Genomic DNA, 25,726 nt, shown 5'->3' with positions numbered 1-25,726 from the left:
GTGCAGGATGGATCATGGTGTGGATAGCTGATAATATCTGTGAGCTAGCACTCTCGGGGTAATGACGCACTTTACCATCATGCACTGCAAAACAAATCATCTTGCCACAGAGTGAGGTACACCATCACCCATCCTGTGGTAATGCTGGTAATACTGGCAGTTTTGTAGTTCCACAAGGCCATACTTCAGCATGTCTAGGAGCGGGCCATATGACGGTATGCACCATGAGGTGTGTTACAACAACGGCTCAAGGGGGGAAAAACAGGAAGGTGCCATTTATCTTGAGTTGGCTCTGTTTTAAATGAGTATTGCTGTTGGATGATATGATTTACTTCCTTGTTGAGACTTTGATAGCATGATCTAGCACTCGTGTGTGAGGCCAGCACTAACCTGGCCCATGCTCTGTGTGTGTGTGTGTGTTTATGTGTGTGTGTGTTTTAAGTATAGGCCTAGCTAAAGCGGTAAGCTTAGTTTAGCATGAGTTCTATTGAAAAGAGAAATGCCTGCTGGCATCTCTAAAAGCTATAAGATTACAAGATATCTGTTGTTAGAAAAAAAGGAATGTCGACTGTGATTGTGACTTCTAAATTTGGTCGCTCGTTGCCATGGTTGCCCCACGGCAAAGAAGGTCTTTGGGTTTGAAGCCAATGGCTGGCTGGGTCCTTTCTGTATGGAGTTATTGCAAATTCTCCGTATGCCTGCGTGGGTTCTCTCCGAGTACTTTGGCATCCCCTCACAGGCGTGTTTAGTTAATGTTTGATTCTAAATTGGCCATGAGTTTGAACGGTTGTCTTTCTCTCTGTGCCCTTTCATAGATGGTGACCTGTCCAAGGTGCACCCTGTTCAGACCTTGTGACAGCTGGAATAGGCTCCAGCACTCTAGCCTCCAGTGGTCCTGAACTGGATAAGAGGCTGGATGAGTGCTGCACAAAAGTGTTGGTCTGTTGGGTTGTTCTGAGCAATTTCCTACATTCTCATTCATCCAGGTCAAGGTATCTGAGACTCTCCACCGTTTGTTTTTAGAATTGAAATAGCCTCATGGATGAGAGGTGAAATGTCTTTACAAACTTAAAAAAGTCCAGTTGGCTTCTTTTTTCAGGCTTCTTTTTAAATAACATTTAGAGAGATCCAGGAGAGCATTTACCACTATGCAACATACTGTTGTATAACAAAAATGCATTTATGCAAATACATATAAACTGCATCTACACTGCTTGGTAGATGGGTGCCAATGGTGATCAGGGTGGTTTTAATCTCCCACTACAGACTCTTCAGATATTTGTCTGTTGCACCTATTTACCAGTCAGAAAGGCCTGGAAATTCAGCCTTGTATAGATTCTTTCAGAAGTTTTCTGTGCCAGAGTGGAGATGTCTAACAACCGTCTCTATGATACTGAGCCCCAGGAACCTAAAAAATGTTCACCTGGTTTATTTCAGCTCCGCAATGTCACACCTGTTATTTATAACCCAGTATAAAATTACATATCTTAGCTAACCCAATACAGTGTTGCGGTTTTCCAACTGTGACAGGCCCTGTTTTATGAACTGGTAAGAAGAAAAAATGTTTCTACCTCCATGCAACTTCAATCCACTGAGACACACACTTGTTGGTATTTAGAGGAGAAAACTAAAGCAACTAAAGAAGTGACAAAAGACAAGCAGAAGCACTCGGTAAGAAACAAGTGACCCAACCTTCCTCCTGCATGTACAGTAAGTTCTTCCAAGCAGCTCTGAAATGTCATACTGGTACAAGGGGCCTTATTCAAACATCCATTTCTACACGTGGGTGGGCAGGAGTTTCCCTAGTGAGACAGAGGTCACACCCTGCCTGTCCTCATGCTTTTGTGACCTTTCTGCATGCGGTTCATGTATTCCACATTAATAAAACTCCTAGTTGTGTGTCTACTGTGTGGTACATGGCAAAAATATGAGCCCCAGAAATTCTCTCTACAGCTTCTCTTCTTGACAAATTTGATAAAATCTTAAAAGCAGCCTTGCTGGGGAGTGAGTGACAGCAGAACTGATATACTACTGCTCAGTAGTATTTCCACATATTTATAAGCTGATGAACCTGTAGCACCATGAAAAACCCATGACTCAAAATCTAGAAACATGTCTGTGCCAAAGGATCAGTCACAGGCTAACTAGAGAACAATGAGATCATCCAAGAACGGCTCTCTCAGTACTGGCCTTAAGTCAGGATGATCTCATAACAAAACTGCTCAGAGGCCAGTTATCTCTTCATGCCAATGAGAAGTTCACCATTGTCATCTTGCTTTATGCATAAGATAAATATTGTCAGGTTAATCTGCACCAGACACTTTTAAAGTTAATTACATTGCAATCAGTAAGCCCCCAAAATGTAAATGAATTCTCTTTTTGCTCCCCCCCAGACGATCCTGTGCCTGTCTTTATGTAACACTGCTACCACCGTGTGGTCGAATGAGGTACACAAAGCCTTGCATGTATATTTGTAAAGTGGAATTTGGATAAACAATGGCAATCTGTGATCCAGTTGAATCCTATATTCATCAGAGCAAACAGATGGGTATGATGTGCTTCCCTGTTTCACTGAAGGACAGAAAAACATCATGCTTTTGCATTTGGAATTTAAATGCAAAAGGAATTTAAATCTGGGACTCCCCACCATTTGACCTTAGAACTGAAGAAGCTTCTCGGATGAGAGGTGAAACGTCTTCAAGTAACTTAAAGAAGTCCAGACGTTTTTCTTTGCAAGCTCCTTTGACTACGATGACCTGGATGACAGAACCTTCACAGACATTTTGCATTTGGAATCATTTGTACCTGCCACCTTTTATCATAGCAGCCTTTTACGTTTGAATTGCAATTTTCAAACAGTGTCTCGGTTTAGATCAGACCAGGAAGAATGCTGGGCTCTGCCATGTGCTGTTTGATTTATCCAAGATAAGTTAAAACCCACATATGACTTCATCTTCTCGTCAGCAACTTAGACTATAGTTCCTGGGGAACCATAGTCCCAGCGTGTGCGTGTAGATTTGTGTACTGTAAGACAGTAATGTGTTTATCTTTAAACACAACTCAGTACCGTGTTATCAGTTCACAGGATCCAGATAACAGAATGACACATTTCAATAGCAGATTCATTACTATCAGTTTTTACGTGGCAGTTAGTTTCACATGAATGGCACCAGCTCCTCTATCAACTTAGGCTATCTCCGTGTCTTATTCCCGTTATTGTAATGCCAGACTGATGTCACAATGTGGAGATAAAGGCTACGACAAAAAGTCTTCTTGGGTCATTCTTGTCATTTAGACGAGTACTTTACTTCTGGCTCCTGCTGTATTTTGATGAGATCTTTGTGAAACTGCAGAACGAATTTGGGTCTAGTCAGATGCCTCCATTTAAAAATGATTTAAACACTAAAACTGTGTAACAGTAACAATACTGCATGTCTCTACTCTCAGGCCTGTGATGGGTGTGGTGCATTTGTGTTTGAGTTATGCTGTAACGGTGAGCACACTGTGTTTCTGCATGCAACAAGCATGAGGAAAAAACAAATGAATCAAAATGTTTATGCAATGCTTTTATTTCATGTTAAAGTAAAACAAGATTGTTACAAAAATACTACACAACCTTAATTCATCATATTTTTCCTGTTCTTCCCTCACAGTAGAAGCTATGGATTAGAGAACCTTTCTAAATCTTTCCCTGAATTCTAAATAAATAGTTCCCTAATTTCATAAAAAAAAATCTCTCCCTAAAATTTCTAGAAATCCTACACTGTATTTACATATTGCATACAGTGAAAAAAAGATTTTTCATCGTATACATAATCAGTAGTGCACTATACCAATAAAACTGTTGATGCACAAAAGTTTCTCAGATTTGTCTCGCAGATTCATTCATAACATTTATATTTAAATATTACAAAAATATTTCTGATTAGTGACATTATTTTCATTCATGTAATTATACAGATCAAAGAGCTTTTTTTAGCCATCAAGTTGATCTAAAGGCTTCCTTTGCACTATAACAGGGATGAGATCACGGTCATTTTTGAGGCTTGTTAGTGTGTTTGTGTCTAAAGCTTGGCTTCGATGATAACAGAAGATGCACTAAGGCTTCCATTGTGCCACTCGGAAGAATCCTGGAAATCAAAAGAGATGGGTCAGATCAGTAGTTTTTTTTTTAATGCCTTCAACACAAAAAACACAGTTTGTCTCTGTAGACTTTAGTCTGTTTGGGCTAGCTTCCACCAAAAGAGTCTCTGGAGTCATGACAAACTTTAGCCTGACACATCTGTGTACATTCTCAGTCATCCAGGTCACGGTAGTGTCTTGAAGCTCAGCTAAATGTAATGATAGCTTATGCGCATATTCATACACACTATGTAAAGAAACACCCTAAGCCAGATAAATTAGCCTATATATAGCTGGATTTGTTAAATGTGAAAGAAAAGAGTTGTGCTATGTGTTAGAGCATATCTAAGCACTGCAAAAATGTCAGTGAATATAAATAAATATAAATGTTTCACCTTTCTGTCCTTTGTTGTGTATTAACACAACAAAGGACAGAAAGGCAAAAGATGAGACGCTTCAAGTGTTAATTTTCTTTTTTGTTTACCCTTATATGTACTGTAGAAAACAATCTATGATTGGGCCACGTGCAAAGGTTTTATCACATTCCTTACTTGTAAAATGAACCTTAATTAACAGATAAGATAGGTTCAAGAGCCGTAAACCATCTGACTCTTCAAAACCTTTGTGACACTCGAGTCAAAGATGAAGCTGACTGAACACTATTATCATAAATGAGAGCAAATTTCACCGGAAACCAACAGTAAAAAACCAGCTGTGGAAATCAAGAAATACTCTCAAAGATCAAGAAAACTTAAAGATAAAATTATATGTCTGCAGGGCAAAAAAGGGAAAGAAAATCCTCATGGCACTGCACAAACAGCAGCAGAAAGTGCGCCTCAATCCAGTGTACACTTTACATGCAACTGCAAAAATCAATGTCTGAAAGTTTTTCTCCACAATCACAACGTACTGGGAGGCAAAAACGATGCAACTGTTAAATCAGTAGAAAAGATTTCATACAAAAAAAAAAAACCTTCACAGGTTTGATTTTCTCTTAAAGAAAGGCAGAAGATCAGTTATGAAGATGGAAGATACAGGGAGTGCAGAATTATTAGGCAAATGAGTATTTTGTCCACATCATCCTCTTCATGCATGTTGTCTTACTCCAAGCTGTATAGGCTCGAAAGCCTACTACCAATTAAGCATATTAGGTGATGTGCATCTCTGTAATGAGAAGGGGTGTGGTCTAATGACATCAACACCCTATATCAGGTGTGCATAATTATTAGGCCACGTCCTTTCCTTTGACAAAATGAGTCAAAAGAAGGACTTGACAGGCTCAGAAAAGTCAAAAATAGTGAGATATCTTGCAGAGGGATGCAGCAGTCTCAAAATTGCAAAGCTTCTGAAGCGTGATCATCGAACAATCAAGCGTTTCATTCAAAATAGTCAACAAGGTCGCCAGAAGCGTGTGGAAAAACCAAGGCGCAAAATAACTGCCCATGAACTGAGAAAAGTCAAGCGTGCAGCTGCCAAGATGCCACTTGCCACCAGTTTGGCCATATTTCAGAGCTGCAACATCACTGGAGTGCCCAAAAGCACAAGGTGTGCAATACTCAGAGACATGGCCAAGGTAAGAAAGGCTGAAAGACGACCACCACTGAACAAGACACACAAGCTGAAACGTCAAGACTGGGCCAAGAAATATCTCAAGACTGGTTTTTCTAAGGTTTTATGGACTGATGAAATGAGAGTGAGTCTTGATGGGCCAGATGGATGGGCCCGTGGCTGGATTGGTAAAGGTCAGAGAGCTCCAGTCCGACTCAGACGCCAGCAAGGTGGAGGTGGAGTACTGGTTTGGGCTGGTATCATCAAAGATGAGCTTGTGGGGCCTTTTCGGGTTGAGGATGGAGTCAAGCTCAACTCCCAGTCCTACTGCCAGTTTCTGGAAGACACCTTCTTCAAGCAGTGGTACAGGAAGAAGTCTGCATCCTTCAAGAAAAACATGATTTTCATGCAGGACAATGCTCCATCACACGCGTCCAAGTACTCCACAGCGTGGCTGGCAAGAAAGGGTATAAAAGAAGAAAAACTAATGACATGGCCACCTTGTTCACCTTGGTCCATCATCAAATGTGAGATTTACAAGGAGGGAAAACAGTACACCTCTCTGAACAGTGTCTGGGAGGCTGTGGTTGCTGCTGCACGCAATGTTGATGGTGAACAGATCAAAACACTGACAGAATCCATGGATGGCAGGCTTTTGAGTGTCCTTGCAAAGAAAGGTGGCTATATTGGTCGCTGATTTGTTTTTGTTTTGTTTTTGAATGTCAGAAATGTATATTTGTGAATGTGGAGATGTTATATTGGTTTCACTGGTAAAAATAAATAATTGAAATGGGTATATATTTGTTTTTTGTTACGTTGCCTAATAATTATGCACAGTAATAGTCACCTGCACACACAGATATCCCCCTAAAATAGCTAAAACTAAAAACAAACTAAAAACTACTTCCAAAAACATTCAGCTTTGATATTAATGAGTTTTTTGGGTTCATTGAGAACATGGTTGTTGTTCAATAATAAAATTATTCCTCAAAAATACAACTTGCCTAATAATTCTGCACTCCCTGTAGTAGTTAACAACATTTTCTTATTGTTAAAGACTGTAATCAGCTTAATGTTGGTTATTGCTATAATGTCATTTTTAATTTCTTTTCACATACATTACATGTTCATCGTTTTAAATAACTAAAGCAAAGATGGAGTGAAAAAAAGGATTAAGTAAAGATCCAACTAGCAAGGACTTTATTCCATTCATGTTGAGCGTCCATACTTTTAACTAGATGAAATCTCTGGTGGTATTAGTAGGATATAGGACAGCGCTGTAAGCAAGCAAAGGCAACAACAGGCAAGAACAGGAAAATTAGCAGTACTGCGCTGACTTCATCTGAAAAATCACAAACACTACGCTGTGATTCAAATCCAATCAAAGCCATGCCGCGGGCAGCAACTTCACACACTGGCCTCCTAAAACACAAGAACACTAAAGTGAATCACACAGCATGATGAGCTGTATGATCTCGTTCTTGATTTCCTACTGTGATAAGCCGCGCTGTTTTATTTCTATATGGAAGTGCCATTCGCATTTATGAGGAAAGTTTAAGCCAGTCAGCTGTTCAAAAATAGGATAGTTAGAAGTAGCTGTAATCCAATGTGAGGAAGTGTTTTGGAATCAACAGGTTCATGCAGGGGTTAATGATTACCCCCAGCTGACTTAATTGTCCTTAAGTGACTTTAGCTGATTTTAGTAGAACTGCTACTGAGAAAATCAGTAGCAGGGCTTCATGGGGAAGAATCAAAAATCACATGATTTTCATGATTGTGTAATTATGATTTCTTTTGCACGATCCTCAGAAACACATAGAGACAGTAAAACAGGTGTAACAGTGAAAAGGGTGTACAGCAGGTGCTCTTGATCAGTGGCAGTGTGTGGTGATTGCTTTGTGCTCCTACCTTTGTGCACCTTTATGATGAGCTAAGATTTGAGATTTTTTTTCATTTTTTATTTTTTTTGTGGAAGCAGAAAAGTTTTATTGATCAGGCTTGAGAAGAAGTCTGCTGCTCGGAGATTAGCGATGTGGCTCCGTAGTCTTGTCCTGACTTGTGCCTCTCCGCCTAAAACAAATGCTTTTGATCACTTCTCATTCAGTGTTTATAGAGGAGTGGGGCTCCAGTCTGGAGTGAAGTTCACCAGAATCTGATCACACATATATGTTTAGTGGTTGCTCGTGCTAATCAGCTTCAAATAGTGAGGCCGGAGTATGTACACAAAAAGCTCAGGCTTCACTGTGTTCTAAGTGCTCAGTTTTCACAAAGCTTGGCTCTGTGTTCATATTAATAATAACATAGTCATCTTAAACAGACACCTGCTATTTAAATGCTCCATTTGTGAGGGGCAGCCAATCAGAAGAAGTCTTAGTAGAGTCCAAGTATAAAAATCTTGAGCTAAAAATTTGTTTAATTTGACTCCTTTTAAGATGGCTTGAGAGACTGAAACACATTTATATATATGTGAGGAATTAAACTTTAAGCACTTATCAGCAACTTCACCACAGATCTTGGAGACCCACCCAGAAAGAGAAAGAAATGTATGGTGACAGAATGACTTAAGAACAGAAGAAAATCGCAACCATAAAGTCATAACGGCTGACAAGTTCCATAAAAGTTCACATAAGAATATTTAAATGTGCAGAGTGCCAACAGAGTCAGTGAATATTCAACAGCGTCTTTTAGCTAAACTGATGCAGACATGCAGGATCACAGAAGACAAAGGCAAAAAACAGTCCTCCTCTGTGGAGCCCGGGATGCACAGGTGACTTATCGCTCACGACAGACAAACACTTAACACATGGATCATTTTCACAGTAGACATTTTGACACACTATTAAAATATTTTATTTATGGCATCTGTTGCAGTACATGGTACTAGCCAAAGGATGAAGAATAAAATGCTTTTCCTACACTGACATGTCAAAATGTCTTCCGTGAAAAGGCCTATTTGACTTCATAGTACCACCGCTTTTGTTTCATATCCCCAACAAACAAACAAAGCGCTACACCCTTGGCTTGCTTCAAAACTTACGGCTGCTTTGGCCTGCAGGTTAGCATTTTGCCTCCTGAGATCAGACTTGATTAAAGCTGTAAAAAAAGAAAGACAGAGAGAGGGTAAGTCTGCATTAGCTGATGGATCCTCCACTGCAAACACAGAGACGAACACAAGCAAAACAGGATCGTATTACTTCACACAAGTTAAACAGTTTATTGAAACAAAGTAATAACAGTGACTATCCAGTAGGTGGCTCCTATGCACAGACACGTTCAAGTCTTAATAGTGGCATTCAAGTTAAGACACCTTGTTAACTATTTTCAAAGAGTGTGTGGCTACCAATGCAAATCTAAAAACAACTAAGCCTGCTGAGAAACTCCGGTCAAAAGCAATTATTAAAAAAAACAGCGTGATTGTAATTTAATAATTAACTTCAATTTTCATGGAAGGAGGAGACTATTTCACAAAAACAATCACAGCCTTGCCTTCTAATGGTGCCTTCATGTACGTTCATACAAAGGTTTATCACCAATCGGAGAGCAGGGCGGATTTTTTTTTGTTTGTTTGTTTTTTTACAAACATTTTGTTTTTCTTTTAAAACTTCATGACCACAACAAGAAGTTTACTCATATGAACAAAAAGCAGTTAGTGAGTCAGTCTGTTGACCTTTAAGAAGTGTCATTAAAGGTTAAGGCATTTTTAAAAAGTTAAACATTGCTGCTAAACCCATCGATGGGTCATGAAAAATCTCCTAAGTGGTTTTGAAATCACCTTTATTACCTGAAAACACACCCCTGCCGAGTGCGTGTCTGTAGAGCTATGCACTGTCTTTACTAAATGGTTCCAGGGCTTAAGAAAATGTTCACCACTCCTCCCTCTGAACAGTTTAGTTGTATACAGCTTTGTTGTTCTCTAATTTCAAAGAAAATCTCTTCCTAGCGATGATGAAGAATGACGCAGAATGCCACCTCAAGCCGCAGACTCTGTTTTATCTGAGCTGCAGACAGCCTTCTTGTAAAGGGGTGACAAATTTGTCTGTTATGTGTAAAGTGCAATAAAAAATAGCATTATGTTCTCAAGTATTCCTCCAAATTACACCATAACTAAGTCCTGCTTTCTAGGAACGTGACATTCTTACATAGGAGTATTAGTAAACTCGTAACAGGATAAAGTGACAGCAAAGACAATTCTTGTGCATTTCTGTATGTGTGACATTAAATCAGTACTCTATTATGACTCAAAACTGTGTATTTTTCACAGTCACGGAGGTCTTACCTGTCATTATTGTGCCTATCAGAAGAAAGACACACAAGAAGATGTTTCCTGCCAGCGTGCCGTAATTGTCAATGATCTTGCCTTGGCAAATGGTGAATATAATTCCGAACACCTGTGTGTGGGTGCAGAACATGGGGTAGTTAGGATTAAAGCTAGCGCTTGCACGCACCCGGGAAGGATAAAGAGCAAACCCCGTCCTTGAACTCGGTTTTTATTTTCATGCATCTTGGATCTTCTGCAGCTGGCGAATATGTTTATGCACCAGATGAAGGAAGCTCAACTACACACTGAGTTTTTGCAAATATATCACGCACAGTTGCCGTGATGTTGAGAGAATCTGTCTTGCCTGCTTATGAACAGGCATTACAAATGCATAAACAAAACTACGAAATAAATATATAAACAAGGAAGTCAAAATTGCCTCATAATGCCAAACCCCCCCACAAAAGCACGTTATTCCAAAGCAACGCCAGCCGTCAACAAAATCCCATTTTATTGTTTATATCCAAAATTCCCGTGAAAACCTGCATTTACAGTATAGTGAGTCAATTCCTCCAGAGCAACAGGCTGAATGACTCACTTTTTCCATGGAGGGAACACAGCTTACATCCATCATTTCATTGGTTCTTTTCTTCTTTTTTGCTATCACACTGAAAACATTGATCTGTACCTGTGCTGAGCAGTTGAGGAGGCCAGAAGACGTTCCCTCTGACTCTGGGTATGTCAGTTCGACTGCAAATTCAAAGCCCAGTGGCAGGTAGCCCGTCATGAAGAACCTGGACACAAGGATCCACAAAAGGGATAAAAAAGAATTTGTGAGTTTATTTAATTGCTGCTCGCTTTTTTGCTACAGTTTTATACGTGTAAATGCGTAAACAGGACACCTGCTCCGTTCAATAAAATGCCCCTTATCATGTTAGCTGACAAGTGCATGGACACTTTGTACCTACAACATTTGATTGTTCTTCCAGGAAATCAACACTCATGTTGCCTCAAGTTAATAACACTGGAGAATTTATACAGGAACAGCAGGTTTTTCAAAGCAGTCCAGTCACATCAGATTCTTTTTCTCATTCAACAGCAGGGTGTTGTTCTTCCACTAAAGTGACAGCAAGTGAAACTCAAATCAAAAGCCTCTGACATGGCTGCAATAGCAAAACACATCAGTCTGAGTCAGTAGACAGACACATTTCTTCTCTTCTGTCAATATGATACGGAGACTACAAAGCAGCAGACGCGCTGACCTTTAATGTCAAACACATTTCTTTAAAAAAATCCTGTTTAAAATAAACAAGGCTAAAGTTATGTCTGCCATAGATCATGCAGATGCACTTCCAGAGGAAAGGAATTCCAATTTGGAAGATCACTGTGTGCTGCTGAGGGTGTAATCATTTCATAGCCACATAAAGGTTAAACTGGATGAACAAGATTGTTTTTTAATTCCAAGAAGAGAGAGGCAACCCAGAGGAAACCTAGTAGATGATTTCCCCCATAAACATTTAAATGGTTTGGTTTTCCCAGTTCATAGAGGTTATGTATTTTTATTTTTGTGATCTGAAATAATCCTGCACCATTATTACTATATGACATACTCTCGCTGTCTCTATTTTTTTGTTTTGCTTTGTTTTGCTCTGCAGCATGGGCTTCCAGGAAAACATCACTGCGAGGGGGTTTTCTTGATAAAACACATTTCAGTTAAGTTAAACTAATGCACATATATGCACATATTTATGTATTTACATAAGGACATTTTTCCTTTTCTCATGAGTTTAGGTGCAAATGCAGGCCTTTGTCTAAACTTTGTAGGGTCTACATGTTTGTAGAAGCTGAAACAACCAGGGCTGTAAATTATTATTGCAAATGTCAACAGAGGTACCGGGCCAAGGGAAATGACCAGAAGCAGAATTTAGGACATGACGGAAGATTTCTGCATGGTTTAACGGCTGAATCGAAAGTGTGCACACATACTTTTATACATACTTTTAAAATGTACAAATACAATAGCCCACTCACTTGCCTACTACGGATACATTCCATATTTTGTTATTTTTGGGTTTTTTGTTTTTTTTACAGATCCACAGTATCTATCAAAATTTTTATATTCATGAGGGGCGTTTGTTCTCTCTCGATTCACAGAAATAAAGGTGTTCTGAAGTAGAATCAAAGTAGTAAATGAGTAGAAATAAAGTCCTTTAATGACATTACTTGTGTAAAAAAACAACAACAAAAAACCAAAATGTTAGAAGAAACAATAAAAGAATACCCAAGTACTCCAGCAGTGATGAAAACCACCCAGAGGTGTCCCAGGCTGAGTGTAGCAGCATAAACGATCATCCCCACCAGAGACAAGAGGTAGACTGCAAGGGTCGTCTGCCTGGGGAAAAGAAGAGCATGAGTAATACATGTCACTGTGAGCACAGCAGTGATCATTATGACTGCACACACATATGTAACAGTACGTAGTGCGGCAGTTTTGCAAGTAAAAGAAACAAAACGTAAAGCTGCAGCAAGTATTTGCCAGAAATTTAGAGAATTTCGGGTCTCTGGGGGTGGGGGGGATGGGGGCTAGAGTGTATCCCAGGTGTCATCTGGCGAGAGGCACCAGCCTATTACATAAGAGACAGGCAACCAGTGTACAGTCACCAATTAACAAACATGCATGTCTTTGGACTGTGGAAGGAAACCTTTGCACGCAGAACATGCAAAGAAAAAAAGACACCACACAGAGAGGCCCCAGTCAGCTGGAGGGTTCGAAACCAGCTCTCTCTCCTTCACTTTTTCCTCTGTGCTCCACCCACCAGACAAAACGAATGCTCCTACCTACCCTACACAGCTAACCACAAGTCATTTTTGGCTTTTAGCTTCATGTGGGCTGGCTAACTTGCTTTTCCAGGAGGGAAATCCCTCAGCTTATGTTTGTAGCACGAGGGTATACTTTTTCCCTGCATTTCATTTAATCTGTGTCTCCAAAATCTTTTATGTGTGGGCAAGACTGCTTCCTATCCTGTTTCATGTATGCCACATTTATTAATCAGAAATCTGACATAAATCAAACAAACAAAGAAAAACGGAGCAAAGTCTAACGGGCAAATGTCGAGGGATAACATTTTTAATGCCTGAGAAAAGAGGAGGTGCAAAGGTGTAGCTCAACCCTACCTCAGACAACCTGTATTAAGGCTGAACGGCTGTTATCATTTTTTTTTGTCCATTGACAGCAAAAGATTGCTGCCTGCATGGGCGTCAATGTCAATATTTTGCCACTAGGTGTGCTGTGGAGTAATCTTTTCAATAGCAGGTACCCTTTTCTGTTTGCCTTACTGTTTGTCACACAAAATAAGGCCTTTGTAAATGTATTGAGAGGAAGGAAGTGGATTCCACACCTCGTGTGAGCCCACATCTCACAGTTCAATACAATGGGCGACAAACACTGAAGGTAAACACCACCTCTGTTTGCTTCCCCTAAACACACAGTCTCAAAGAAAGCTTATTTTATACATCCAAAGCTTCATAACAAATAAATACTAAAGCATGAAAAATGCAGTCCTGTAGAACTGGTAATAATATTCAAATATAAACTGACATAAATTTATGAATGAACACCATTCATAAATATTACAATGTAATAGCATAATTACAATGTGGGGAATTATACAATAAAGCTAAACATTATTGCTTTCCCCCTCATTTGCAATACAAAGCTGTTGTAGCTACAACAGAAGGGAGTCGACTGGGTGGACACTGCTGTCACCACACAGCCTGAGAGCACATGGGGCCGGAGGAAGAGTGCAGAGGTCGCTGCCGTAGCAGGATGCTGCACCTGAATAAACAGATATAGAGACGCAACACAAGATATGCAGGACGCCAAGTTCAGAAGGGAGAAGACAATAAACAATCAGGTGCCGATTTAGCAAAGTGCGTTGAGCGGGCGACCACATTCCATACGACTGCGAGCGGTGAGCCCAGGTTCGAATCTGACCTGCAGCCCTTTGCCACATGTCCTCCCCCATCTCTCTCTCCCTCTGCTTTCCTGTCCTTTCTTCACCATGTCTGTCAAAAAAGGTGAAAAAGGCCCAAAAAAACAGCACTCATTTGGCTGCTTTCTGGTGGCACGGAAAAAGCGGTACGTTTTTAGATTATCAGCCCATCGCTTTGTTTTTTTTTTTCAGTTTCGTTACAAATAACGTTTGATTTTTATCTCCTGCTCTGCACGTCCCTTTGTCTTCTTTTTCCCAAAACACAACACCCCCTGTGGAAGAACTGCTGCTAATGTACTTTCCCTTTTCGATGTTCGCCTTACTTGTACGTTTTCGTTCTGTCCAACCAAACGCCGCAGATGAGGGAGCCGACCATCCCTGCGATGACGATGGTGAGGCCAATCCTCCCGGCGTTCACTTCTTCTCCCTAAAAAAGCCGAGAACAATGAGCAGCGCCCAACTGTATATCTACAAGCATTAACTAGAGATCCACACAAGGAGGTTGCACACACCTTTTTAGTACTACAAACAGAGAAGATCGCTCCCTTTTCCTGTTGTTTAACTTATAAAATGATTTAAGAGAAATGGCACCTATGCCTTAAATATAGTATTGGTTTGAGCTTGTAAGCGAACAAACTTCCAAACTTGGTTTAGCTGTGATAAATCTGTTATTACAGTGTTGTTTATTGAACTTAAGTTACATTAGTTTATAATATTAAACCTTATACTTGACTATTTAAGTCTAACTATTCATTTGTTGAAGAGTCACTAGAGTTACAGGCAATAGAAATGATTTGAGATGAGTGCAGAGGAAACGGACATACAGGGTAATGCACGATGATCATGCGGTTCAGCAGGGTCCCGACAGCATAAAAACAACCAACGTTCAGACCTGCAAAATAGGGAATAACATCAAATAAAATCTGAAATCAGAAAAAAACACAGGACAAAAATATCTTTCACCTTCCCACTTTTCAGGAATCATGAAACTAACATCATTAACTGAATGATGAAAAAGTTTAGTAGTTGTTTCTAATAAACCTGATCGGAGTAGTTTCTAAAACGAGGATAAATGTGTACTGAATGCGTCCCCACCTAAAAAATAAAACACTACAGCAGGCTTGGGGGAACTCCAGGCCTCAAGGGCCGGTGTCCTGCAGATTTTAGACGTGTCCTTGATCCAACACAGCTGATTTAAATGTCTAAATGACCTCATCAACATGATTCATTCTCCAGAGGCCTGGTAATGAACTAATCATCTGATTAGGTGTGTTGACCCGAGGTGATATCTAAAACCTGCAGGACACCGGCCCTTGAGGCCTGGAGTTCCCCACCCCTGCACTACAGCTACAGCTCAGTTAAAGTGACAGGGACAGGTGTGATAATCAGAGAGTCAGAAACATATTAGTAGAAAGATTAGACACATGACAAGAAAACCCCAACAAAGAATGCACCTTGGGATAATATTTGTACTTTTTTTTTTTTTTTAATTTTTGTATTATTTTTGTTACTAGTATAAAATAATGAAACATATCCCTCCCAGTTTATCCAATCTCAAGATTACTGAGTTACTGGTTAAACTGTGTGCCAAAATGCAACTACATTCAATTTCCAGCAACATAAAACCTAGATTATATTTTTTTTCTTTATCTCTTCAAAAATACACTTTATCATTCCGTTTTTTGTTTGCTCAAGTAACCAAGAGCTCCCAAAAATAAATGAATTCCTATCTCAGACTCCTTCCACTTCATCAAATCTTTGATCTTCGGGATCTTAAGGTCACATTGACCGAACGCACGTGTTAAAAATTGTCAGGTTATAAATGAACTTTGGAGCTCTTAGGGTAAATCCAATTTATCTTCTCGAGGAATACTGTCATAGCTGATGACTGAGGACTACGTAATCTGCGATAAGATAAACACCATTGCACTACGAAGGGAATTTTCAGGTGTGATTCTACCCGATATCTGTGGAGGAATCACCACAGATGACATCATTTTCACTTGGGATGGCTTGTTCAACCATGGTTATGGGAATTTATACTACCTTAGTAAAAATCCGCCTTCTAAAAACATTTAACATATTTTCATGAATTTCTAATGTTGAATTATGCAACGTACGATTTAATGTCTTTTAGCCCGTTCTAAAAGGTTAATGACAACATAATTTAACAAAAATTTGGAGAACAGTAATGACAAACCATAGGTGACGACGAGGAGCATGAAGGGCTTGTTGCGCAGCAGGTTTCGGATGGAGGCTATGTAGGAGTACTGCTCTGGTGGAATGCTGCGAGCTGTGGCCTGGGCCTGAGTCGGTGGAATTTTAGGACGCTCCTGGAAAACTGACATGTGGAAAGATCGACAACAGTGTGAAACACAGTAAACAGCAGCAGTCTGCACACTTACAATGAAAACTGGAAAGCAATAAGAAGCAACTCTACTGGTGGATACGTCCACCTGTAATATTCAAAGGATCAATCAATGCTAAGTGGTAGAAATAAGTTCAGGGTTATATTTCCTCCCTAGGGCCACAGGCTTCTTCCTGGAAGGAGCCAGTGACACATTCAGGCAAGACTGGACAGGCTCTAACGCCTCTATGTAACCCACTATACTCTCATTTGCTCCAGTGAAAATCAGCTACTGTCTGGTGTTGAAGACATCTTGGTGGAGCTACGTGCCCCCGGCCTTGTAGGGATAAACAGATGTGTGTTTTTGTATTTCTTGTAACTGAACCAGGGACACCTTTTTTCCTTCTGGCAAATCTCACATGAGGGTCTGTGTACAGTAAGCTGTTTTCACTAATCCTCCAAAAGTGTCCTACTCTTTTACACAGTTGATCTGCCAATGGTGGTGATGAGACTGAAATTATACCGTGATCTCAACTGCTGTATGCGTAGTCATCACTGCACATGGAAGAATGCAAATTTCTATTCAAATAACCTTTGGAGTTCTCAGACTGATCACAGGTAAAATTTCCTATATGGCTTGGATTTCATCGTCATGGTAATTCTCCTTTTTCAGTGAACAGTAAGTAGTCATATGTCAAAGCAGACGGTCTCCAAGTTTAACTTATACGATTGTTTTAAAGAAAGGCAGAAGCTAAGCATCTTCTCTCACCTCACAGTTTATGCAAATTTCTCAATCCTGGGACTCTGTCTGCCCTGCTGACTCACAGCCCTTTTGCAGGACTACAGATGGTCCTGCCAGCAGGACAACCCTCACACATGGCATCTTGCATATATGCATGAGGGTGAGCTAGTATATATGTGTCATTAAACTACTGCAGCCACCTGGTGTCAAGTTTCACACTAGAGTAACCAGGAACAGCATAAGTCACATCCCTTGCTTGCTAAAATGTCAGCAGATCCAAAAATCAAGGCCCTACAATAAAACATTTTCCTTTTTTATAACTGTGCACAGTGTTGCCACTTCAGGCCTCCAAAAATATATATATAATGGGAAAAAAAACCTCCTCTGCCACCCTGGGATGAGTTATATGTGTTGAAATCACATAGCAACATTTGTGACTCAAAAATTGAGCCAGTACAGAAGTGCCAAATCACAAGCACTTCACAAGTTATAATGTTGTGAAATTGTGGGTAATGGGTAACTTGTAGCAGAAAAAAATGACCCCATTTGGGTGTAAAGTTGCCAAACTTTTGAAGCATTTTTATTAAATATTAACAGTTATTCAAAGTATGCAGTTTTTATGTTCTGGTGGCCACTGAAATTAGAATTATGGCACTTTCCACATTCAAGTAGATAAGTCTGGATTTGAGGCAACATGTCTGCCAAGCTGTACTGCTTGTGTCTAGGCCTTTGAAACTAAAAGGCACTGCATGGAGCTTAGCTGAGTTTTTCCGGGAAGAATATTTGTTTTAAGTCTGTTTTTTGATAGCCAAAGGTAGGGGCTCAGGGGGTTGGGAAGCGTATCTGTAACCGGAAGGTCGCCGGTTCAATCCCTGGGCTCTCTGTCCTGGGCATTGTGTCCTTGGGCAAGACACTTTACCCTACCGCCTACTGGTGTTGGCCAGAGGGGCTGATGGCACGGTACGGCAGCCTCGCTTCTGTAAGTCTGCCGCAGGGCAGCTGTGGCTACAATCATAGCTTGCCTACACAAGTGTGTGAATGAATAGTGGCATTGTAAAGGGCTTTGGGTGCCTTGAAAAAGGGCTATATAAATCCAATCCATTATTATATCATAATAACTTTTAAAGTTAGCTTACTTCTGCCACAGAAAAAAGTTATTTCTAAGTACGTTTAAATTTCAAGGTACGCAAGTGGAACTTTTTGAGATATGTAACTTTGGGTTATTGAGTCAAATTTTCTAGATAGGTAGACAGTAAGTCAAAATTTTCATCAACACCTTATGAAGCAAGCTTGCAAGCTAGCTAGTGCTAGCTCAAAAATATGCATGTCCTCTTATCCAAATATGGCCATATTCATCTTCAGAACCAAAAACAAAACTACAATGTCACAGTAATAATGCCAAAATAAAAAAGCTGCAAATATAAAGTTTTTCACAATAGCTCGCTTTAAAAAAATGTAAATGCTAGCCCGCAAACAAGCTATTTTTTTTTTTTTTATATATAAGAGATTTATTGTGTGTTATCATACACATAATACTTGACAGTTGTCTTCATATTGAAAATGATTTAACCACTGGTCATGAGGAATGTGCCCACATTGCTTGAGGGCTGTGTGCTATATTGAATGTGATACAACCACTGGTCACAAAGAATAAATTGCATGTGGTTGGTGACTGGTTCCTTAAGGTTGCTGGTTCATGGTGGATGAAATCGATCACAAAGACAGTGCTGCAACAAATCCTCCTTGGCAGTGATTTGGGTTCCATTAGTTACAAGGAAGATGTCAACTTGTCTGACAAATTACACGCTAACTACTAGTTAAGCAGTAGCACTATTTTACAAAGTGCAACACAAACAAGAAATAGGAAATCTTTGCTTTATATGCAGAAGTTGTGCCTCTGGGCTTTATGTTTTAAAAGGAGTAACTTGTCCTTTGAAGGGAAGCAGTCTCTCTTTCCAGTTTGTCTTGCACCGTTTTCTTTCCTTGGAGAGTAGCTGGAGAGTGTTTACAGACAAGTTGATGTGTTTCGTGCAAACTACGGCCCACTGAAGCATTTTTCTAGTGACCAAAGCAATTGCAAGAAGGTTTTCTTCAGCCAGTCAGGAAATACATATTTCTCCCTAGCGATCAGAGTTTGTCAGGTGGTCACAGGCCAGTTCCTAGGCCTGTATGACTAGTGTCTAATTCACTTGACCCTACACTGTTGCACATGTCACGTAGTTTGCGGTCATGTGACTGGAAAACTTAATAAGCTACACTAATAATGGTTGGATATTTTGAGAATACACTTTGAGAAGATGAGATGATCAGTGTCACTTGTGTCTGTATGTAGCTGAAGCAAGAAAACAACCAAACACAAGTACCTGTAAGAAATGTTAAAAAAAATAAATAAAACTGCAATTACTGACCTCAACTGAGCCAGTTCAAGCACATTAAACACAAAAATCCCTCTGAAACGTCAGATGACATTATTTGGGCAAATAATAATGTATAAATTAACAAAAGTGCTGGTAGGGGAATTTACTCAACTTGCAGCCATCTTGCAGCTACACATTCACCCAGTGATTAACCTAAACTATCTACCTCCAGCCTCGTATTTACCATAAACAGAGGCATTGTGAGTCCTCCTACCTTACTCTAGGAACCATAAATAACTGTTTAGTGGGTCACAGGCAAATTTGACACAGCGAGAGTCAATTATGTAGCGTACTTATGAACACAAACACCATGTGACTGACCGAACAGTCACATAAGCACTGAATAAGCTGAGGTTTGCATTTCATAGTGCTTCATTAACAACAGCAGACTATAGCCAAAGCACTAACACTGACTGTATAGTCAGTCTAAATGCTGTGCATGGTACTACTAGGAAATTCCTTCACAAGCATCCTTTTGTGTTTAGGAATGCAGAATGCTTATGAGGAACGCCAGCCTCCGTCGTTGCCCCCTGCCCCTCCCTACCCCGCTGCAGGAAAACAGCATATTCATACATTCTCCTTATAGCAAGTCAGTGTTTTTAAAAGTAAAAGATATTTATTGCATTTTGATTAAACACTCGTACTGTTATTTTATCTTATCCATAAATGGCACAGCACATGATTCTGGGTTTCACAACAAATGCCACATTTGAAGGGGAATCATATATAAAGACACAGCAAAGCATTTTTTCCTCATCAATCACATGCTGTTTGTCATGTCACTTCCTTCTGCCACAAAGTGCTGAGTTCTCTTTTTCTTATGTCCATAGCTCAAATGACTTATGATGGATTTCAGTACACTTCTGACGACCTTACTTGTGCTACAATAATATCTTTTTTTATGAAAGTCCCCTTTTAACTAAGGTTTTGTGTTGTACGTGCATCCATGTCAGCACTTTTTTTGGTCCACTGAATGGTGCTTCTTGTCAAGAGTGTAAGTTTGGTGTAAATTAAAACCTTCATGAGGTCAGCCTACTCAATAAGAAATTCCCACGGGCATGAAGTAGGAAAAAACCTCATACAATACATGTCAAAATGCCCGAGCCTTTTATAGCAGACAGGAGCGAAAGCACCACCGAATGTCACTCTTTAACCATTCACAAAAAATCCTCGGTTACACGGTACAGTAACATCATTTTCATGCAATTTTATGTAAATTCGAAAACCTGACGGGAAAAAAACGCTTCTGTGCTTCATGATGTCTAGCCATGCGGAAAGTTTCATTTTATATGCAGAGGCGTTGAGGACACAGTTTTTACTACGGTGGAGGTTGTGTAGAGTTTCTTTTGTGCTGCACAAAGCAGCTAGAAATCGTGTTTGAAATAATAATGAACCACAGGCTTCAACTCTTTTCTTTGAAAATGCATTGTATCAAAAACCCTGACCCCCATCGGAAGATGAGTATTAAGGGTTTCAGTGCAACCAACATAATATACCCAATAATTTGGTTTTGCTGTGAAGACACCAAGAGATTACACATATAACCCAAGCTGTCTGTGTAGCTAGAAACCACCGGAACGAAATAAGAAAGTACCATCTTTGTGATTTTTGTTATTTTTTCGTGATTACCTTACCGAAGACAACAAGGACGAAGAGTAAAGTAGCCACTCCTGCCGTTATGTAGAACATGATTCGGATGTGGTGAGCCAGCTCATCCATGTCGTCCACATTAGGCACCAGGATAGGAGGCACAAGGAACCCGATTGCAATACCCAGCTGCAGGACGATGGAAGAATTTAACAGAATTAGAAGAAAACAAGTGCCACAAACAGTTTTCACTAAATTAAAACACTGAAAATCTTAGCTTTTTTAGCCCATTATTTCCATGTCTTCTACATGCCTTGTAACTTTACACAGTGCGTATTAAAAAGTTTTAATACTTGTTATTTGCCTTGAATGATTCTATTTAGAACAGGCTCCTCTATTCCAGGGAGGTTTTTTGCTGAGTTTGCAAAATGTCACATATGGTATACCCCGCTTTGCTGAACCTGATGACCTGAGTCTGCAACTGACCTCAGACCTCCTGCTCAGATGTTTTCTATTTGTGTCTGTAGAGGACTTCTTGGGTTTTCTTTTTGTGTGATTTAGGAAAATAAGATAAGGCCTCGCTGTTTCATTTTAGACCGAAGGCGAAAGAGTTTCAGTCGCCTTCTTGAGAAGCAAAAGTAGACTGAAGTAATTGTGCACAGAGCTGGATGACATCACTTATGACATTGATATCAAAGCTCCAATAAATCCGAAGAAGACATTTGAGCCTAGAATTTTATTTAACTAGTTACATTATAACTTAGTTTAAAATCAGATTTAGAGCACACAACTTGAAGATTTGGACGACCTTTAAAAGTGAATTGGTGCAGCGATTAGCAGTCGTATGTGACCCTGACATCCAGTCTGCCCTGCATAATTTACAGGCAGCTGTCAGACAGCTCTGACCTCACTATACAGACCCTCCTGTGGCAAAAAAAAAAAAGAGATGCTGAATACTGACAGAGTTCACACAAACCTGGTTTCCCAGAACTCCTATGGAGCAAGCGGTGGAAACTTCTTTCTCTCCAAACCACACAGAGGCAAGGTATGAAGGAATACCGAGGATAAACACTGTGGCTACTGAGCACACAAACTGGCCAAAAAAGGTCACTGGGAAAGTATCTGGACTGGCACTACCGATTTTTATCCAAGCGCCAATGCAGTTAAAGGCTGACCCGACGAGGACAACATCCCGGATGCCCCTGTTGTCCAAGAACCAGAGGATGGGCAGAATAAGTGGAATGTAAGTGAGCAGATAAATCATGGCCAACCAATCAATAGCCAGAGCATCAATGTTGTAGAAACGCATGAATATGTTGCTAATAATGCCATACTGTAGCCACATGAAGGCATTGCTTGCTGAGACAAAACTGAAGAGAAACAGCATGAACCAACGACGGTGATACAGCTTGGTCTCAACTTTTGGGGCCAAATCCGACTGGTCACCCAAAGTCTCCATGTGTAAGCAGGACCCTGTGGAGACCGCTCTGCCAAAAGGCTCTGGACTCCATTGCAGTGATGAAAAGCCTGGAGCAAGATTCTTTGCAGCCTTGGAACACAGCCATTCTTCACCGCTGAGCTCCGAATTTGCACGGTCCCCTTTCAAAGTATTGTTTTGCGGCATTTCAACTGTCCTGAAACGGGCCCCCCGAAATGTTCGAGACCAGAGGTCTCAAGATTCAAGAGCTTGTGTCCTAACAGCTTACTGTCCTCTGTTCAAACTGCCTGCAGTAGAGAGATGCCAGAGAGCGAGAGCAGCTGGAATTAGTGTTGCCTTACTGGTGTCCCAGGTCCCTTCGCATGTGATGACACTGTGCTCCTTTACCCCATGTCCACATATTTATTACACCCAGTCCTGTCATGTGATGTTAATATAGGATGTTAATATCTTCCATTAACTAACTAATAACTGAGAAAAACATGTTCCTCTGTTGAACTTTAACCATTTTTCTTGTTAAAGTTCACCCATTTCAGTTTTTCGGTTAATATTTCAAAGTCTTAGTTATTGTTCACTCTGAAGTATCTGTTTTCTGTTGGGGAAAATACCAAGAATTCTCCAATCTTTCAGGTTTTTTTGCATGCAAACTGTTTAAAATTTATACTGCAGAACAGACTTGGAGAAACAAACTGCTCATCCAGCATTGCGGGCACTAAATGTGTAACCTTATGTAACAAACCATTTAGATGATTATGATATTATGATGATTATGATGATTATGAATATGATTATACTACTGTGATAGGATGAAAAGCACTGATATCCAGGCAGTTTAGAATGAATCCAATTAAAAGTATTGGAGGGTTAGACAGTGGTCTAATCAGGTTTTTAAGCATCTGTTATGTTTGTGTTTTATAAAAGAGACAAAAAAAGTAAATTGAGTTTATTTGGGAGGTGTTTGCAGATTCCCAGATTGCGAACAACAGTTTGTTCTTAGTTATTCAGATTGTATCCAACTGTTTCCCAGTAAGAAATGATGACATTTCAGTGATATTTGCTTGGAGTTGATGTTAATGTGACTCAAGCGTTGCTTGTTCAGAAACTTTTAGTGTTAAGTCTGATACTTTGGTATTTCATGATACCAAAGGCACACTGCTGATCTTTGCACTCCTTTGTGCTGATTTGACAGCTCACGTGATTTTCAACTGCCCTGTTGCTCCTAATTTATAGCGGTACATCGGCAGCTCATGAACTCTTTTATGAGGGGGTATATTTTTTGTAAAAAAGCAAAACAACATTAAAACAAAATGGAAAAAATATATATAGTTGGTTAACTCTTGCTTACATGAAGTGCTCAATATTTATTATTTCATATGTACATTCACATTCAAAACAGTCTCCTCGTGAATGCTTCTACACCTCTGAATTTGTTTTCTACACTAATGGATTTTTAGCTCATCTTTAGTCCAATGCAGTGCTATCTATCTATGCATGTGTTCATGCCGCTGAGTACAGTACTTTCTGACCAGACTTTTGCCCTAGGTTTATCTATTACATAATGCACTGCTGTCTGAGGGTAATAGTAGATTCAACGGAGCTTGTAATTCATGTCTCCCCTAAGTCATGCCATTGGACACATAAAGGCAGATAAAGGTGTATATATATATATATATATATATATATATATATATATATATATATATATATATATATATAGTTGTTGTCTTTTGGGATGGGGATTACTATTACTATTACTCTCCTGAAAGTGGAAGAGTCTGGGAAACTTTTTGTCGCTCATTAAAAAGTTACATATAAATTAGGACACATAGTTTTTGTTGTTGTAGCTCTTTGTTTTGTCTTGCATGTCAGTCCACGCTGTGTGCATTGTTGCTGTCCCACATCCCCAGCATCCAGTACTGTTGCTTGGTGATGCACTATGGTCACTTAAACGTGCGTAATTACGCAAACGTGCTTGGAGATATGGCAGGGTCCAAGTTATTAGCATTATTAGCCTAAACATAGGATCCATACATTCTCAAGTAGGTTAAACGTTAATTTAACCTACTTTCCAACTATAGGACGGCCTTTGCATCGAACACCCTACCTGATTCCCGAAGACTCCGATGGAGCATGCAGTGGACACTTCCTCTGAACCAAACCACACCGACGCGATTCTAGATGGCATCCCGAGGATGAAGACCTGCGCGAAAGAGCAGCAAAACTGTCCCAGGAATGTCACGTAGAACAGGTTGGGTCTGACGCTGGCCACTTTGATCCACGTCCCCGCGCAGTTGAGCGCCGTGGCGACGAGGGCGATGACCCGGAGCCCTTTTTTGTCCAGCAGCCAGGTTACCGGGAAGATGAAGGGAATGTATGTGAGCATGTAGATCATAGACATCCAGTCTATGGTGAAATCATCGACGCTGTAGAACTTGGTGAAAATGTTGCTGATAATGCTGTACTGTATCCATTGGTAAGAGTTGCTCAGCGAATATAAGCTGAACAAGAAGACGATCACCCATCGTCGGTGGTAAAGACGGGTAGCTTGCAGTCCTTCGCTGCCGTTCCCTTCACTTGAGACGTCGCTGGGCTTCGCAGCGTCGCCCCCCTCCAGCTTGACATGGTTGTCAGAGTCCGCCTTCCACACACTCTGATCCTCGTTTGGTTTAGTGTCTTCCAGCGCTTGTTTCTCACTCATGTTCCTCTAGGTCTCCTCAGTAATACTCATCGGGAATAAACTTGGCACTCAGCTGCTGTGGTTTTGTTAACCCACACTCAACAAAAGTGAAAGAACCTGAATTCGCTCTTTTTTCATTGAGGAACATTCAGCGCTTTAGGAAAGTCTAACCTACCGTAAAAGAAAGTCAGGCCTAACACGATATGTATTCAGCAGCAGAAGCTCCCTTTCCACTCTGTTTTACATAAATATATATGCTTAGAAAGAGAAAAAGTTTTTAAAAGAGGCGAGCTTCCAATGTTTTTGCGGCTGTCTCCAAAATCTATCGGTTCATTTCCTCCCGGCTGAGCACTGAAGATATTTTTGGTACCCGAACTTTCACCCAGATCCTGGGAAAGTTAACAAACTTTGAGCTGCAGATGATTTAATGCCAGTTTAATAGTTATCTGAAGTTTAGTTTCCCGATCGGTACCACGTGTCGGAGAGCCGGCTACTATAACCCTCCACCCGGACTTAAAAGACCGCGTTGGGATCTTGAAACGAACTCGGTAAGCTCATGCACAAGGGCGGAGTTTTAGATAAAACTCTTCTCTCTCTC

The 25,726-nt window shown here is 40.3% G+C and overlaps 1 protein-coding gene across 5 annotated transcripts; it reads right to left on the bottom strand.

Annotated features, from left to right (window-relative positions):
• Positions 1-3,551: 3,551 nt before the first annotated feature.
• Positions 3,552-25,726, bottom strand: flvcr2b (FLVCR choline and putative heme transporter 2b). Of its 5 annotated transcripts, XR_003274635.1 has the most exons (11): positions 24,556-25,726; positions 21,061-21,202; positions 16,121-16,261; positions 14,745-14,812; positions 14,244-14,347; positions 12,210-12,320; positions 10,617-10,722; positions 9,947-10,058; positions 8,708-8,763; positions 7,579-7,740; positions 4,069-4,130 (listed from the first exon to the last, which is right to left on the bottom strand). XR_003274635.1 is itself a non-coding variant. In XM_026194752.1 (10 exons), the coding sequence occupies exons 1-10, from the start codon at positions 25,147-25,149 to the stop codon at positions 4,065-4,067; spliced, it is 1,500 nt and encodes a 499-aa protein (XP_026050537.1). In that variant the 5' UTR covers positions 25,150-25,726; the 3' UTR covers positions 3,552-4,064. The 5 variants fall into 5 exon arrangements, 4 of the variants coding, with proteins under 4 accessions (XP_026050537.1, XP_026050539.1, XP_026050536.1 ...); XM_026194752.1 differs by lacking the exon at positions 7,579-7,740 and having other exon boundaries at positions 3,552-4,130; XM_026194754.1 differs by lacking the exons at positions 7,579-7,740; positions 24,556-25,726 and adding an exon at positions 21,990-23,098 and having other exon boundaries at positions 3,552-4,130.

Source organism: Astatotilapia calliptera, chromosome 15 (genome assembly GCF_900246225.1).
Source record: "Astatotilapia calliptera chromosome 15, fAstCal1.2, whole genome shotgun sequence".
Taxonomy (NCBI): Eukaryota; Metazoa; Chordata; class Actinopteri; order Cichliformes; family Cichlidae; genus Astatotilapia; species Astatotilapia calliptera.
This window is presented reverse-complemented; position numbering and strand designations above follow the sequence as displayed.